Consider the following 16,031-nt stretch of genomic DNA (forward strand, 5'->3'; position numbering starts at 1 on the left):
TTTGCAACTCTGTGTCAGTTTCTGCTGGACAGCAAAGGGAGTCAACTGTACATATACGTATATCCAGTCTTTTTTCAATTTCCTCTCCATGTAGATCGCCACAGAGCAGTGGGTTCCCTGTGCTGTGCCATAGTTTATCAGTTATTTATTTCGTATATAGCTGTGTGTGTGGCAATCCCAGTACGATTAGGGCATTTTTAAGTGGTTCCGTTCACTCCTTCAATAATAGTAGCTTATTGGTCGCTGTGCTCCAGGCTCTGTGCTAAGAGGTTAATAGATCATCTCTCACTTAACCCTCGCATCACCTTCTCTCCACAACGTGGAGAAGCGGCGTAACTTGAGTGTCCTCTCAGAGTGCATCATCGGCACAGAGCCCGGTCAGATACGCGGACGGCCTGACCTCAGCGCTTGTGCTCATTGTGGGTCTGTATCCCTGGTGAGGGGTGTGTTCTCTTTTGCATTCTGCGGGCTGTTCGTGTTTCCTTAAATGAGCACTCATGTGGAAAGGTCCCTTGTCAGTCCATCCCTGTTCAGTGGTTCTCTCCTCTCCCAGTTTGCCCATTGTCTCAACTTGGCATACTTTCCATGCAGCTGTGGTTGACAAACTTCTGTGGTATTATAGCTTCCTTTGCTTTACGAAGTGAAAGTGAAAAGCTCAGTCACGTCCGGCTCTTTGTGACCCCATGGACTACACAGTCCATGGAATTCTCCAGGCCAGGATACTGGAGTGGGTTGCCATGCCCTTCTCCAAGGGATCTTCCCAACCCAGGGATTGAACCCAGGTCTCCCGCCTTGCAGGGGAATTCTTTACCAACTGAGCCACAAGGGGATAACATTAAAGGGGGGGGCGCAGGGACTATATTGTCACATTCTTTGAGCTCTGACTGCTGTGGAGATGTAATCAGTGGAGTGAGTACCATGAGAAAGTCAACTCAAATGTTCTTAAATCATCCCGGGTGGTCCTGGATGTATGGAATACTGAGTGCTATCACAGGGGCGAGGCCATCTGTTTATTAGGATGTCCTGTCTTCCTTGAGTTCCTGGCACCCTTTCCTGCACACTTTCTGTGCACACACAGGTGTTTCTAGGCTCCAAGGCCCAGAGTGGGTGGTGTCTTGATCCCTAAGTTCACCCTGGGCTCAAAACAGTGTTATCAGTGCTCACCGACTTCCCACCATGGCTCCAGTGAAAGGCTCCGCCCCCCCACCCCCACCACAGTAACCAAGGAAGGAACCCCAGGAACACAGATGCCTTTTAATCATTGTTATCCATGTTCTGGGAGTTTCCCATGCATGATGTAGTCCTCATAACAACGCTATGAGAAGGGTCTTTGTTTTCTCCCACTTTACACCCAGAGAAACTGAGGTTCAGAGAAGTCCAGAGACTTGCACAAGTCCCAGAGTGTTGGGCTTTGCATAAAACCCAGAGCAGAAACTCCAAGTTCATGCTCTGCCCACCCTCTACTGCTGGCTCCCTCACTGGCCTCTGGTGGACGTGGATTTTCCTCCTGGGTGTCATTTTCCAGGCATGTTGGTGACTCTTTGAATGAATCCTCAGCAAGTATTTCAGTAGAAGAACAGTAATGCATTTTATGGGGAGCAGCGTGACTGACCCCATGTTGGTGGGAGAGGGTGGCCCCCTCCCTTTCTGGTTCACCCGCAGCTGAACCAGTTCTGTTAGAGGGTTCTGGCAAATTTGAAGAAATGAGTGTGTTCCTTGAAAAGACTTTCACTAGCTTCTCGTGCTGGGCCTTTCTAAAGTGAAAAGAAGCCTGAACAGCACAGGGGAAGTTGGCATCCTCTGGGTGACAGCAGGCCAGAGACGCCAGCAACTCTACATCCAAGGCCGGTCAGCAACGTGGCATCTGAAGACTCGTCTTTGAGTGTCTGTAACTAAATGATGGGTGTTTGGTGGTTTAGTCACTAAGTCGCGTCCGACTCTTGTGACCCCATGGACTGTAGCCTACCAGGCTCCTCTGTCCATGGGATTTTTCAGGCAAGAATACTGGAGTGGGTTGCCATTTACTTCTCCAAGGGATCTTCCCAACCCAGGAACCAAACACAGGTCTCCTGCATTGCAGGCAGATTCTTTACCGGCTGAGCCATGATGCTGTGGTTAAATCTTTAACACAGCATGCAGACACGTGCACACACACACACACACGGGCACGCACACACACGCGCACTCACACATGCACGCACACACACCACCACACCTGTATGGTGAGGGGACTGTAGTCAGCAAGTTCACAGGAAGTGAAAGCCGTGCTGTGCAGCAACGAGACCGCCCTCCTCTCCCTAGCCCAGTCTCCAGGGGACTCTGATGGCTTCTGAAGTCAGTGTCTCGTCCAAGTGCACGAAGATGGTGATCATGCCTCACCTTCTGGTTTATTGCAGGGAACTCGTAAGCCAAGCCCCCCTCAGAAGCCGCTGCCTGCAGACCCTTTGAGCAAGACGGCTCGCCTGGCCGGCGCCCCAGCCAGGTCCCCGGGACGGCAGGAGTCTGCGCTCCGCCTGGCGCCCATCAGGTTGGTGATGCACCCGCTTCTCTCTCTTCCTCCCGGAAACCATGTGGGCCAGCTGTACAGGTCACGCTTCTCAAGCCACTGGAGGACAGGGGAGTGTGGTGCCGGCCGTGTGTCCCGCACTCCCCATCCCTGGGAGCAGCGTAAGACAGATGCAAGGGCGGATCTTGACAGGAAGCAGCTGGGAGCTATAGAACTGGTCGCTCTTAGCAGTGATTCCGGCCTACCCGTGAGATCAGCTCAAGATCGAGTAGAACAGATCCTTCAGAGCAGCGGCTGATGCTCTGGGCCAGGCCACAGCCAGCCGCCAAGCAGTTGTGATACTGGAACAGCGGGACACCTGCCTCCAAAAATATGACTGGGACTCTGATGGCCTCTCCTCAGTCCCTGGGATCCCAAGAAACGAGGTGAGGTTGGAGGGCCAGGGATGAAAGGAGAGGAGTGGAGGAAGTTAGGCTGGAGAAACTGCTGGGCAAGGGTAACCAGGAGCTTCCCACCCAACCGGCAAAAGGAATCGCCTTTGCAGACTGAGCGGCCGCTGGGGGTCATCCACTCTGCCGTCCCCCCAGGGACTAGGCCCAATCCTGACCTGGGCAGGGAGGTTTAACTCAGTGGTGTGCTGGAGCCAGCTCCCGTTGGTTTGCAAGAACCATTAAATTTCCAGGAATTTAGCCAGCTAGGTGTTAAGCCTGGGCCTTCTTTAAAATTACATAAACTGGAAATGATGCCAGTTATATTAAAAACAAAAGTAATAAATGTTCAGAGCCCCAAACTTCCATTTTTTTTCACATTTTACTGCCACCCACTCTCTTGAGGTCACCTACATCGGTCGTTTCTGTGTGATGGGAACACCGCGCCCTGGCCACAACACAGCTCTTCCGTGCTCAGCCAGGTCCTATTGGGAGCATGAGTTATTTATACCATGGAAATTGACAAGCACCACAGATCCAGGGCCTCTGACTTCCCCCGCCATGGCGGGTAGTTAAACATTTACCAGCTCACAGACGGGTTAAACCCTCAGCCAAAACACATGCCCCCTTGGCAGACAGCTCGCTTTGTGAGCAAGGTAGGGGTGCTGGCCGGGCCCTGGGTTCAATAATTCAGCATCTCCGAGGGGAAGGCGTGCGTTCGTGAGTTCATTCCAGCTCTCAGGGAAAAATGTTTGGCCCATGAAAGATCTCTGTAATAAATCTCAGAGATACAGCTTGTCAGGGGGTCGGGACAGTAGTTTGATTCCTGGCTCTACACATATAGAAACATGGCAGAGCATCCTAATTATTTCACTGCAGTTTGTACACTGATCTTAAAGTTACTTTTCTAGTGTTCAAAGGAAAAAAAAAACATGGGCAGGAAGGTGGGGAAGGCCCTCTTTCATCTTCCTGAAGTTTGGTTGATTCTCAGTGCTGTGTTCGTTTCTACCATAGCACAAAGTGATTCAGTTATACCTGCACATTCTTTCTCTTACTCTTTCCATTAGTGTCCATCACAGGATGGTGAATGCAGTTCCCTGTGCTGTACGGGAGGACCTCGCCCCTTATCCAGTCTACACATGGTAGTTGGCATCTGCTGATCCCAGATTCCCAATCTGTCCCTTCCCCACTTCCCTCCCCTTTGGAAGCCACAAGTTCTGTAGATCATTTGTGTCATATCTTAGATGCCACACGGAAGGGATAGATGTCATATGATATTTGCCTTTCTCTGACTTCCTTCACTTAATGTGATAGTCTCTGGGTCCATCCGTGTGGCTGCAAGAATATTTCATTCTTTTTTTATAGCTGAGAAATATTCCATTATATATAAATTATGCATACCACATAGAAAGGCCTTTTTTTTTTTTTTTTTTTTTTGCTCTTCTCCTGAGGCAGTGATTTTTTTAAAAAAATTTTATTAGAGTATCAGTTCAGTTCAGTCACTCAGTTGTGTCTCACTCTTTGTGACCCCATGAACTGCAGCATGCCAGGCCTCCCTGTCCATCACCAACTCCCAGAGTTTACCCAAACTCATGTCCATTGAGTCAGTGACACCATCCAACCATCCTCTGTCATCCCCTTCTCCTCCTGCCCTCAATCTTTCCCAGCATCAGGGTCTTTTCAAGTGAGTCAGTTCTTCACATCAGGTGGCCAAAGTATTGGAGTTTCAGCTTCAACATCAGTCCTTCCAATGAACACCCAGGACTGGTCTCCTTTCGGATAGACTGGTTGGATCTCCTTGCAGTCCGAGGAACTCTCAAGAGTCTTCTCCAACACCACAGTTCAAAAGCATCAATTCTTCAGCTCTCAGCCTTCTTTATAGTCCAACTCTCACATCCATACATGACTACTGGAAAAACCATAGCCTTGACTAGACAGATCTTTGTTGGCAAAGTAATGTCTCTGCTTTTGAATATGCTATCTAGGTTGGTCATAACTTTCCTTCCAAGGAGTAAGCGTCTTTTAATTTCATGGCTGCAATCACCATCTGCAGTGATTTTAGAGCCCAGAAAAATAAAGTCAGCCACTGTTTCCACTTTTTCCCCATCTATCTGCCATGAAGTGATGGGACCAGATGCCTTGATCTTAGTTTTCTGAATGTTGAGCTGTAAGCCAACTTTTTCACTCTCCTCTTTCACTTTCATCAAGAGGCTCTTTAGTTCTTCTTCACTTTCTGCCATAAGGGTGGTGTCATCTGCATATCTGAGGTTATTGATATTTCTCCCGGTAATCTTGATCTCAGCTTGTGCTTCCTCCAGCCCAGCGTTTCTCATGATGTACTCTGCATAGAAGTTAAATAAGCAGGGTGACCATATACAGCCTTGACGTACTCCTTTCCCTATTTGGAACTAGTCTGTTGTTCCATGTCCAGTTCTAACTGTTGCTTCCTGGCCTGCGTACAGGTTTCTCTTATTAGAGTATACTTGATGTACAGTGTGGTGTTAGCTTCAGGTACACAGCATGGTGACTCAGTTATACATATATATATTCATTCTCTTTTGGATTCTTTTCCCATATAGGTCATTACAGAATATTCAGGCAGGCTCCCTGTGCATATACAGTAGGTCCTTGCTACAGCAGGTTGTCTGTTTTATATATAGTGATATGTTAATACCAATCCTAATTAATCCCCCCACACACACATCCCTTGAGTAAACCCTAAGTTCATTTTCAAAATCTGTGAGTCTGCTTCTGTTTTGTAAATAAGTTCATTTATATCATTTTTTAAATTAGATTCCACATATGAATGATATTTGTCTTTCTGTCTTTATGTTTGAGCACTATCCCACTGTATATATGTACCACATCTTTATCCGTTCCTATGTCGATGGACATTTAGGTTGCTTCTTGGCTATTGTAAATAGCACTGCAATGAACACTGGGGTGCGTGTTATCTTTCTGAATTAATGTTATCTCCAGATGTGGGATTTCTGGGTCACATGGTAATCCTACCTTCAGTTTTCTGAGGGCCCGTCATACTGGGTTCTACAGGGGCTGCCCTAGTTTACATTCCCACTCACAGTGTAGGAGCATTCCCTTTTCTCCACACCTTCTCCAGCCTTTATTGTTTACAGACTTACTGATTTTTAATTGGAGAATAATTGCTTTACAATGCTGTGTTGGTTTCTGCCATACCTCAGCATGAATCAGCCCTGATGGGTATACATATGTCCCATTCCTCTTAAACCTCTCTCTCACCTCCCACCCCATCCCCCCTCCCCACCTTATAGATGGTTTAGACTTTTTGATGATAGCCATTCTGACAGGTGTGAGGTGGGGTACCTCATGGTCCTTTTGATTTGCATTTCTCTGATGATTAGTGATGTTGAGCATCTTTCATAGGCTTTTTAGCCATCTGTGTGCCTTCTGTGAGCTTCCCTGGTGGCTCAGAAGGTAAAGCATCTGCCTGCAATGCAGGAGACCCAGGTTCAATCCCTGGGTCGGGAAGATCCACTGGAGAAGGAAATGGCAACCCACTCAGTACTCTTGCCTGGAAAATCCCATGGACGGAGGAGCTTGGTGGGCTACAGTCCATGGGGTCGCAAAGAGTCAGACACAACTGAGCGACTTCTTTGGAGAAATATGTATTTAGATCCTCTGGGGAAGGCCCTCTCTTAAATGATCTCAGGCAGCTGCCTGTCTTACCTCTGCCAGTTGATGATACCAGGGGGAGCTGGTTCTGTCTCCACCTAGGAGAACACTCTGTCCATCTCTGAGGGATCCCACATGCCCAGCTTCACTGCCCATCCTCTGCAGCCGCCTCAGTACCGTCGCTCCTGGGCACGCTGTGGCTGGTGGAAGACAGGATACACGGGCAGTGCAGATAGACCCTGGGTTATGCAGTCAGTACCTGCAACATGTCAGGTATCTCAGTCATTCTCTATGTTGACTTACTGAAATACTGCTACTCTGGACATGGTGGGTTAAATGAAATATGACTAAAATTATTTAGTCTTTTTTTTTTTTCATCCAACTGCTAGAAAATTTAAAGTTGCATGTGAGATTCACCCTTGTGGCTTGCACCGTTCTGCTTCATGGCATTCTTCTCGAATCACTTTGTGGATGGACAGGAGGGGCAGCTTTGAAAAGGGTCATAAATGGCTAAAGATGCTGTGGGCCTCAGCAAGGTCCTTTCTGAATCTGCCACCCCTGCTGCTGGAAAGAGCTGTTGGTCTCCAGCACCTGGGGTGGGGTAGGGGGGCAGAGGTGAGATCTGACCCTGGAAGCCCATCACAGCACAGGAAACGGTATCTCCAACCTGGGCATCTAGGGTTGGCAGAAATCGCTGGTAGGGCCTCTGACCACAGTCGTTTTCTCCTCTCTCTTCCTGCAGACCTGCTCCGAAACAGCCCCATCCCGTGCCCAGACCTGCCCCCATTGCCTATGCTAAGTGAGAAGCAAGCCGACACCTTTGTTCAACAGTGAAGACACAAGTTTGCACTATCTCTCAACTCCAGTTGGAGTTTTTTTTTTGTACCAACTTTTAGAATTTTTTAATTTTTCAAACACCATGATTTGAAAGAACTTTGAGCTACTGCCGTCGGTGCTGTGCTGTGCTATGGTGCTCTGTATACTTACTTGCTCAGGTACTTGTAAATTATTAATTTATGCAGAATGCCTTTTACAGTGCAGTGCACTGTAGTGGGCTTTTTTTTAAAAAAGAAAAAAAAACCCATCACTGAGTTTTCCATGGAAGGAAGGCTTGTTGTGCTTTTAATAGTTTAGTGAACTTGAAATATCATGTTCTTTGGGATTCTGGACAGGATGTTATTTCTGATGGAGGCTTCATGAAGAGGGCAGTTGCCCAGCTTACCCATGGCAGTGGTTCTGGTACCAGACACCAAACAAGAGACCCCAGGTAGAAGGCCTGCTCAGGCCAGAGCCTGGCTTCAGGTCCAGGCTGGGCTGGGCCTCCAGGGATATTCTGGACACTGTCACAGCTGACGGGCTGGCCCACCAGGGTTATCCCTGGAAGCTCCAGGATCGCAGGGAAGGACCTGGCTTCTGGCCAGGGGGCTCGGGAGAGAGCCTGGATCCTGGAGAGGAATTTTAAGGTGTGGCCACTGTAGGAGACAAGACTTGGAACACGAGGCCAGGCAGACACTTGACCTTGAGCTCACCAGCTATGAGCACGTTTGGAGAGCCGGCCGAGAAGTTTGCTTTATAGAAACACCAAGAACTTCTTTTCCTGGCTGCCCTTTGCGGAGTGCTGGCATCAGCGCCTTATTTAGATTGGGAAAGGTGGTGTTTCTACAAGACAGCTACTGCCCGAGCCCTGCAAACCTCCGTCTGCCTGTGCTGTTTGGAGCTGAACAAATTACCACCTTGTGTTCTTGACTGTAACACAATGATACTGTGTTCCGACAGACAGATGAGGCTTTCCACAGGAGCATAACTATTTTCAGATGTGAACCCGTAACCAGATCTAGTGAATCAATTCTGGAGATAAAAATCTCCTTTTATTGCAAGGTTCAGCTTATTAAAAATTAGGCAGAATCCCTGTGCTTGCAAAAACTGCAGCCAAATGGAAAGCTGTGTTCACTGGGACAGGTCTGCTGTCTTTGTTAGGATAAGTTGGACAAAGAACCCTAAGTTACTAGTAAGTTCTCTTTGGGGCATCTTGTTTTCCCACCTTGGCTGAAGGAATCTTTCAGAGATGTTTTTAGCGTAAAACCTGGATCTGTTTCTTGAGGTTTTACAACTTACCTGTTGAGCATCAAAGTCCTCACATTCACACTCAATATTCATGAAATGCAGTCTTGAGCAGCCGACTTATCAACCTTTCACTCTTCGGATGTCAGACTGGGGAGCCATTTTCACAAGGAGATCTCGAAGATGCCTGTACCTAAGGGCATGAAAATTACAAAATTACTCAGACAAGGTCACACGCCATTATGCCTGTCTTCTAGTGGGGTCCTATGAGGCTAGTTTTCACATTAGAAGGCAATTGACAACCGTTCCATAATCCACTCTGTTTCATGATAGAGCTTCATCTGGGGTCATTTCCATGGTTTTTCCATGCCTTGAAGCAGAAAGACAAAACATACCAAGAATCTTGGTTTGCCTTCAGGAAAACAAGAGTGCATTTAGCTCTCCCTGAGTTCCCACCGTATCTAGGCAACATAGCATTCAGGATCATGGATAAACTCAATAAATCCATGTCACACACACACAAAGGGAACGCGACTCTAATACATTCCAACTCTTATAGCATGCAATTTGTTCATTATGCAATTATTAGTTTCTTAAAACTATAAAGCCATGTTAGAAAATATTACTGCTGATGAGTATTTACAGAATTACTGTAACTAGCATTATATCTGGTAATTGTATTAAGGCCAAAAACATATTCTATGGGAAAGTTTACAGCATTTTTATGGTGCATTAGGTGGGTATTATTTTTATAGACACCCAAATCCTTGGATCTGGCACTGCAGCCCCTTCTGCTGGGGCAGGGAAGAGGGTGTGAACTTTTCTCGTCTGTCCTTAACTAGAATTCCTGTGCTTCTATTTCAGAGAACCAGGAATAGTTTGGTATTAAAAGAGGTTAACGCTGTGATCCTACATGTCATCATCACTGGCCACTCGGCCATGGCTGATGACACATTTTTCTCTCTACATACTAAGCGCTTTTATAGAGCCGTGCAGTTCATTTCTGGAAAAGAACATATTTAAACCTGACACCCCCGTACAGTACACAGGGAATGTTATTCAAGGAACAGTACTTCCATATGCAGTATTTAGCAAATGAAGCATATTCAGCAATAACTTTCATTTTAATATAACTTAGGAACCAAGAGCCAGTTTGCTTGGGGGAGGGGAAGAGGTATTTCTCCCCCTTTTTATATCCTCCTAGATGATAGAAATGAAAATGAATACTTATATTTCAATGACCATCTATTTTTAATATTTTTTTAAGATTGTATGGGCATGAATACTAGAGTTAATGTGGGTTTAGACGGCCTTGGCTGAGAGTCCGCACGCCTCGACGCAGAGTCGGCCCCTAGGGGTCGTCACTCTCCTTCCGTCTTACTAGAGGTGCAGGTTATATGACCCCACTTGACTGGGAACTACATGGCTAACCTTCCAGGCGTTCTACTGAAAAGGTGATTTCCTGAAATTTTGTGTAACAGTGTGCTTTTCCTGACACATGGACTCAGATGTGTAGCAACCGAGAGAAACGGTGCATAACATTTTCCATTGTCAAACTGTGCATCCAGAGACTGCCCTTCCCCGTGTGAACTTTCCAGCTTCCACATGTGGGGTGACATCACAGAGACCACAAGAGCGACAAATTAAACTACACGAGGATAAGTATTCCCAACTAGTCTCAGAGGGGACTCTTTTTATGCCTTCTTAACTTTATTAGGAATTCTCAGGCTGAAACCAGAGGCCATTGTTCCCTGGCAAATCCGTACAACATATCCATATCTCCTCCGAAAGAAAAACAGCTCAGACCCTGCTCTGTGGCAGACTCTTCCTACGAGACTGTGATCTCCCGTGGTGCTAAACAGAGCCTGGTACTGGGCCAACTCGAATGCTCGAGCGTCTTCCTGCCATCTCTCAACTGCTGTTTACAAGCATTCTGAGCCACTGAGACCCCAGTGACCGGGAGGGCGCCATACCTGGGCGACAGCCTGATCCCCCTACCAGGCTCTCGGTGTGAGGCTTATTTCTTTTAAGACTCTTGCCCTGGAGGGCTCCCCAGGGTGTTTGGGGAGCAGGAAGCCCCAGGGAGGGCAGACTCAGCCTGGACACCCTTCTTCATTGTTAGGACCCCAAGCAAACACAAGTCACCCAGGTAAACGTCACACCCAGAAGTCTCTCCAGGGCCAGTGCTGGCCCCCAAGGGGGATTCAGGCTGTGGATCCGCCCCACATGATGGCTAGTTGGCGGGAGCCTGAGGCGTGCCACCTCATCTCCCCAGGACTCGAGAGAGAGGGCGGTGAACACATCTGGACACAGGTGGCCTCAGCTAGCATCTCTCCCTATCATCAGACCCAAGTTCCTTCCCCAGCCCTAATCCAGTCTCTGACACATCTCTGCAGTTTGGTGGCTGCCCCGCAAGTCCACCCAAAACCCAGCCTTCTCCAGGGCCACAGCTGGAAGCAACCCTGCCCACTCCCTGCTCCCCACACCCGCCACCCCAGCAGGGAATCCAGAAGCATCTACCCTCCGGCCAGGCACCTCCCACCTAAAGACTTACTCTAATTACAAGGGAGAGTTGGCCATAGGAACTCAGTTCGCCTGTGATGACCGAACGTCTCTCGACTCACTCTCCATCTCTTTCTTTTAAACCTGTTTGAAAACTCTGATGGTCATATGCGTAACAACAAGCTAAAGAAAAGGCTGAGAACCGTTTCTGTGCAGCGATGCTTCCAGAAGCCACTGACCTGCACGGGTATGGACCGTCTCTCTGCGTTTCATGAAGCAAACCCCCTCTTTTCTTTGAGGACACCAGTGGCAGAGCCCAGCCAGTAAGAGCCTGACCCATGAGGCACCAGGAGGAGAAACCCCGCGTATAAAACTGTCGTAACAGCCAGCAGTCACTCGTGATAGCCGGAAGATTTAATACACAAAGGAATTTTCAGTACTCTGTAACCAACCCTGATTTTTCCACATCCTCTTCAGAAGTCATTACCTGTGATACTCCTTCCATGAGATAATTTTTTTTAGTCCTCAATTTAGCACATTTTAAATCCAGACAAAAGGAAAAAATCTCATGTGATCATTTTAGTTTTGCAAAGAAGTGGACTGATACCTATGTTTATGGCCTATAAGCAAATACTTAAGTGGGAAAGACAGTGATAGAGAAAAAAAAAAAAAAATACATCAAACTAGAAAGAGAAAATCCCTTCAGAGTCCATGGAGAGTGAGCAACATCAGAGTTCGCTGCTCTTATGTACCCTCTGTCAGGGCAAGTGGGGAGGTTTGAAGGAAAGTGCACTGTTTGAACATGTGTGGCACAGAACTCTCTAAAACCTGGCTACAGGCCATTCAGCACAGTACAAAGTCACAGCTACTAAACCAGTACCTTCATTTTTATAGTGCTTTGTCCATGTATCACGCTTTGGTTTGCTAATTTTTTTTTTCACTTACCTTTTTATGTTACAGTCTGTTACCTTTGTACACGTTTCTCATATCGGGGGGTCTACAGGTAATACAACTTGCTATTTCCATAGAAAAAAGTCATTGTTACGAATATTATATCCAATAAATGGTATACAGGTCAATATAAAGAGGTGTCCCATTCATTACTGAGATTTTTACCAAAGTAGGGGCGGGGGAGCTCTCAAGTTGGAGAAGGTATCTGTATTCTCATCCATGTATAGATGCACGAGATGCATAAGAATCTAACAGGGGCATCCCTGGTGGCTCAGCAGTAAAGAATCTGCCTGTCAGCGCAGGAGACCCTGGGTTCAATCCCAGGGTCGGGAAGACCCCTTGGAGAATGGTATGGCAACCTGCTCCAGTATTCTTGCCTGGGAAATCCCACAGACAGAGGAGCCTGGCGGATTACAGTCCATGGTGTCGAAAATGAGTCAGACACGACTTAGCAACTAAACAGCAAGAACCTTAAGAAGGGTGGTGAGCTGGAGGGTCAGGAGATGAGTGCTGCAATCCACATGAGCCCATCAGGGGGTGGGATGAGGAGGGAAGATGTCTGTATGCCTTTTCACACGTACACTAGGGGTGTGCTGTGCTGTGCGCAGTCGCTCAGGTGTGTCTGACTCTTTGCGACCCCATGGACTATAGCCCACCAGGCTCCCCTGTCCACGGGGATTCTCCAGGCCAGAATACTGGAGTGGGATGCCATGCCCTATCTCCAGGGGATCTTCCCAACCGAAGGATCGAACCCAGGCCTCCTGCATTGCAGGCAGATTCTTTACCATCTGAACAACCAGGGAAGCCTGAGAATACTGAAGTAGGTAGCCTATCCTTTCTCCAGGCTAGTTCAGTTACCAGCGGAGCTACCGGGGAAGCCCATACTAGAGGTGGGGGAGACCTAATAGCTTTTCTAAACAATGTGATATACAACTTATCAAAATAAAGTTTTAAAGCTCACCTCATTTATAGAAGAGATAAATTCAGAAAGAAAGAAAGCAGGACTAGAAATATTTACACAGAAGAGTAAAAATCTAAGTGCAAATGGAAATCTATTACAATTTTTTTTAATAGACTCTGATTTCATAAAGAACTTCATTAAGAAAACAAATTTACAGGATGATAACAAGGGTCCTTATTTTTCCCACCTTCCACCCATGAGAAAGCAAGTAACAAAGTATGTACATAGAAGGCCTCAGACATAGCTAATAATGTAGATCAATTGATATATGTATGTGTGTATGTATATATATATATATACATATGTATGTCAAATAGGATACTTCAAACACACAGAATGTGCATGCACCTTTCAAAACGCCTCTGGAAAAATTATATAATTTTGTACATTAATGCATGAAGTAAAACTCAGATCTAAAAGGTTCAAATTCTGACGATTATAATGCACCGAAGGTAGAAAAACTATGTCCTAGAAATGCACTGATTCTTCAGTCAAAGGTGAACAGCAGATTATGTAGCAAACAGCGAATGAGACCAACCGTGACAGCACAGTCTACAGCCGCGTTTCTCAGACTCCCTGAATTCCAGGCGCCCGCCTGCGATGCTTTTGATGATCCACTGCTCATGGCCTTTCCTGGGGTGTTCAGTCAGAGGGAATTCCAGTTCAGAAATGAAAAGTATAAATTAATTGGGGAAAATGAAACTAATAACAGCATGGGTTGCTTCCTTGGGAAAAATTAAAAACACAAGATAAGCCTCCATCTAGTCTCACTCAGGAAAAAGATTAAAAAGAAACACACAGCACATGAGCACATAGAACCCAAGCCCACTGAGCCCGATGAGATCATCTCAGGAATATAAGGATGGCTCAGTATTTTAAAATCTAGTAATCCAAGTCAGCAAATCGATAGCATGTTGAGAAATATGATTGGCAGAGATGCTAAAAAAAAATATTTGATAAAATTCAATGCCCATTCCTGAATTTTAAAGTCTGAATTTAAAGGAAAGGCAAGACAAGGAGAGAAGGAAAGGAAGGAAGAAAGTGTGAGTCAAGTAAGACTGGAAACCACAGGACTTGAGAGGTGCTTCAGTGGAAAAAGTGATTCACAGATCTATGCTAGGACCTTCCAGGCAGTCATTTTGGGCTAGGTTACACTTCAGGGACAAGCCACTCTTCAATTTCAGTGACTCGCAACACAAAAGGACTATTTCTCACTCACATCATGTCGGTTCTGGGTGAGCTTAGGCTCTGGTATCGGGACCCTGGCCTGTGGAGCAGCCTCTGTCAAAGTCATGGCTGGTCTTGTGACAGAGGGAAAAGGGACCGGAGGTTCTTAAAGCTCCCACTCAGACAGGCAGCATCTGTTTCCATGCACATTTCGTTGACCAGAGTCAGCCCCATCACGTGGCCAAGCTTGAGGCCCACAGAAGGGGCATGCCCTCTTTCCAGAGCTCACTAATATCATCTACAACAGATGGAGAAATGAAGTTGAGGTGAATGTCAACATTGATTACGACAGGGGAAAGGAGCCTTGGAGACCTGTGATAATGCTCTGATTTCTAGAGGGATTTTTTAAATCTAGCGAATCTAGAGGAGTAAGCATTTGTACAAAAGGTAGAACGTAGTGAAACAGCTAAGAACAGGACTGCATGAGCCCCACGGTTCATGGGATTCTTCAGGCAAGAATACCGGAGTGGGCTGCCATGCCCTCCTCCAGGGGATCTTCCCAACCCAGGGATCAAACCCACATCTCCTACACTGCGGGCAGATTCTGCACCACTGAGCCACCAGGGAAGCCCATTCTATAAATAGTATGGAATGAAGCGGAAAATTGCCAACATCAATAAAATTGATTGTGTGCTTTTGCCCCATGCCCTTCCCCTAAAGTTTCGGCACTTTTATTACCTGTAAGTTGGTCTTTCCCTGCAGAGAAGATTTCTGCCCTGGGCAGACCTCTGTAGCCTGTCTTCTCTCGGGGCCGAGTTAACCAGCTCGTCTCTCTGGAGACACAAAATGCATGTGGTCAGCTAGCTCCCTTCTTTGCCGATTTTAAGTGTGTCCACTGAGTTCAAGCACCAACACTTTTGTGTCTGAGCCCCCAAGCGGCAGACCTGTCCATTCCTGCTTGTGTTGGATCTGAGCGATCAGCATCAAAACCCTTTCTGCTCTAAGGACTCAGTGAAATAAAACTCCTCATTGGCAAAGCTGCCAGCAGGCCAGGTCTTTCATCATCAGGGCCTGAGTCTATGCAAACACAGCCTCAGACCGGACTGTTCTAAACAGACTCCTCTAACAGCAGAAGCGGAGTCTTGAAATATGTATCTCGCGCTTTGATGTGAGGCCAAGAGCTGAGCAGAAAACTCTGCTCATGGCCTCCTAGGCTTTCTGGAGGAGCGTCCCTCCAGGAGGGAGCATCACCTGGCAACACGGCTGCAAGGCCTTAGGTTGGGAGGGAAGGACAGAACTGAGAACACATGGGGGGCGGGAATTTCCACCGGCTCCAGGGGTGGCTCGGAGGGCAGACAGCTTGGAGGATGGGAGCGGGAAGAGGGAGACCGGTATGTTGCTATGCATCTCCATCTCTGGGACCTAAATATTTTGTTTCGCATGTAACTCCAAGTTCAGGAAAACATCCTCATCCTGCAGATGCCCAGTGACAACACCACCGCCACGCACATTTAGGTAAAAAGGTGTATTTCAAAGTGGGAACAGTTGTATGTTACAAAAGTCACTGTGAATCTTCAACTAAATAAGTAATTAAATGTATAGCCCTCAGAGACACAGAATTTCTTCTTTCCAGTTCAAGTCCCGCTTTGGTTTGTTTCACTGGGCTTTGAGAGGAAGTAAGAGGTTCCCTGGTCAGCGAACAGATGACTTCTTCAGCATTTGCTTTCTTTTCCTTTCTTCTAATAAGGAGAGGACATTCTAGATACACAAAAACAGGTGCATGTCATCCAAGAGTTGGGGTTTT

At 46.9% G+C, this 16,031-nt stretch overlaps 2 protein-coding genes across 3 annotated transcripts in view; one reads left to right on the forward strand and one right to left on the reverse strand.

Annotated features, from left to right (window-relative positions):
* ADAM12 (ADAM metallopeptidase domain 12) overlaps positions 1-12,233 on the forward strand; it is a 394,288-nt gene extending 382,055 nt beyond the window's left edge. Inside the window, exons 22-23 of the mRNA XM_070363357.1 lie at positions 2,397-2,527; positions 7,328-12,233. Of these exons, the coding sequence (XP_070219458.1) occupies positions 2,397-2,527; positions 7,328-7,388 (192 nt within the window). The 3' untranslated portion in view covers positions 7,389-12,233. The remainder of the gene's footprint in view (positions 1-2,396; positions 2,528-7,327) is intronic.
* Positions 12,234-12,638: 405 nt separating this feature from the next.
* FANK1 (fibronectin type III and ankyrin repeat domains 1) overlaps positions 12,639-16,031 on the reverse strand; it is a 110,530-nt gene continuing 107,137 nt past the window's right edge. For both annotated transcript variants that reach the window (XM_070363569.1, XM_070363568.1), the window contains exon 11: positions 12,639-15,985. In XM_070363569.1, coding sequence (XP_070219670.1) covers positions 15,920-15,985 — 66 coding nt within the window. In that variant the 3' untranslated portion in view covers positions 12,639-15,919. The remainder of the gene's footprint in view (positions 15,986-16,031) is intronic.

This window comes from Bos mutus, chromosome 26 (assembly GCF_027580195.1).
Source record: "Bos mutus isolate GX-2022 chromosome 26, NWIPB_WYAK_1.1, whole genome shotgun sequence".
In the NCBI taxonomy this organism is placed as follows: domain Eukaryota; kingdom Metazoa; phylum Chordata; class Mammalia; order Artiodactyla; family Bovidae; genus Bos; species Bos mutus.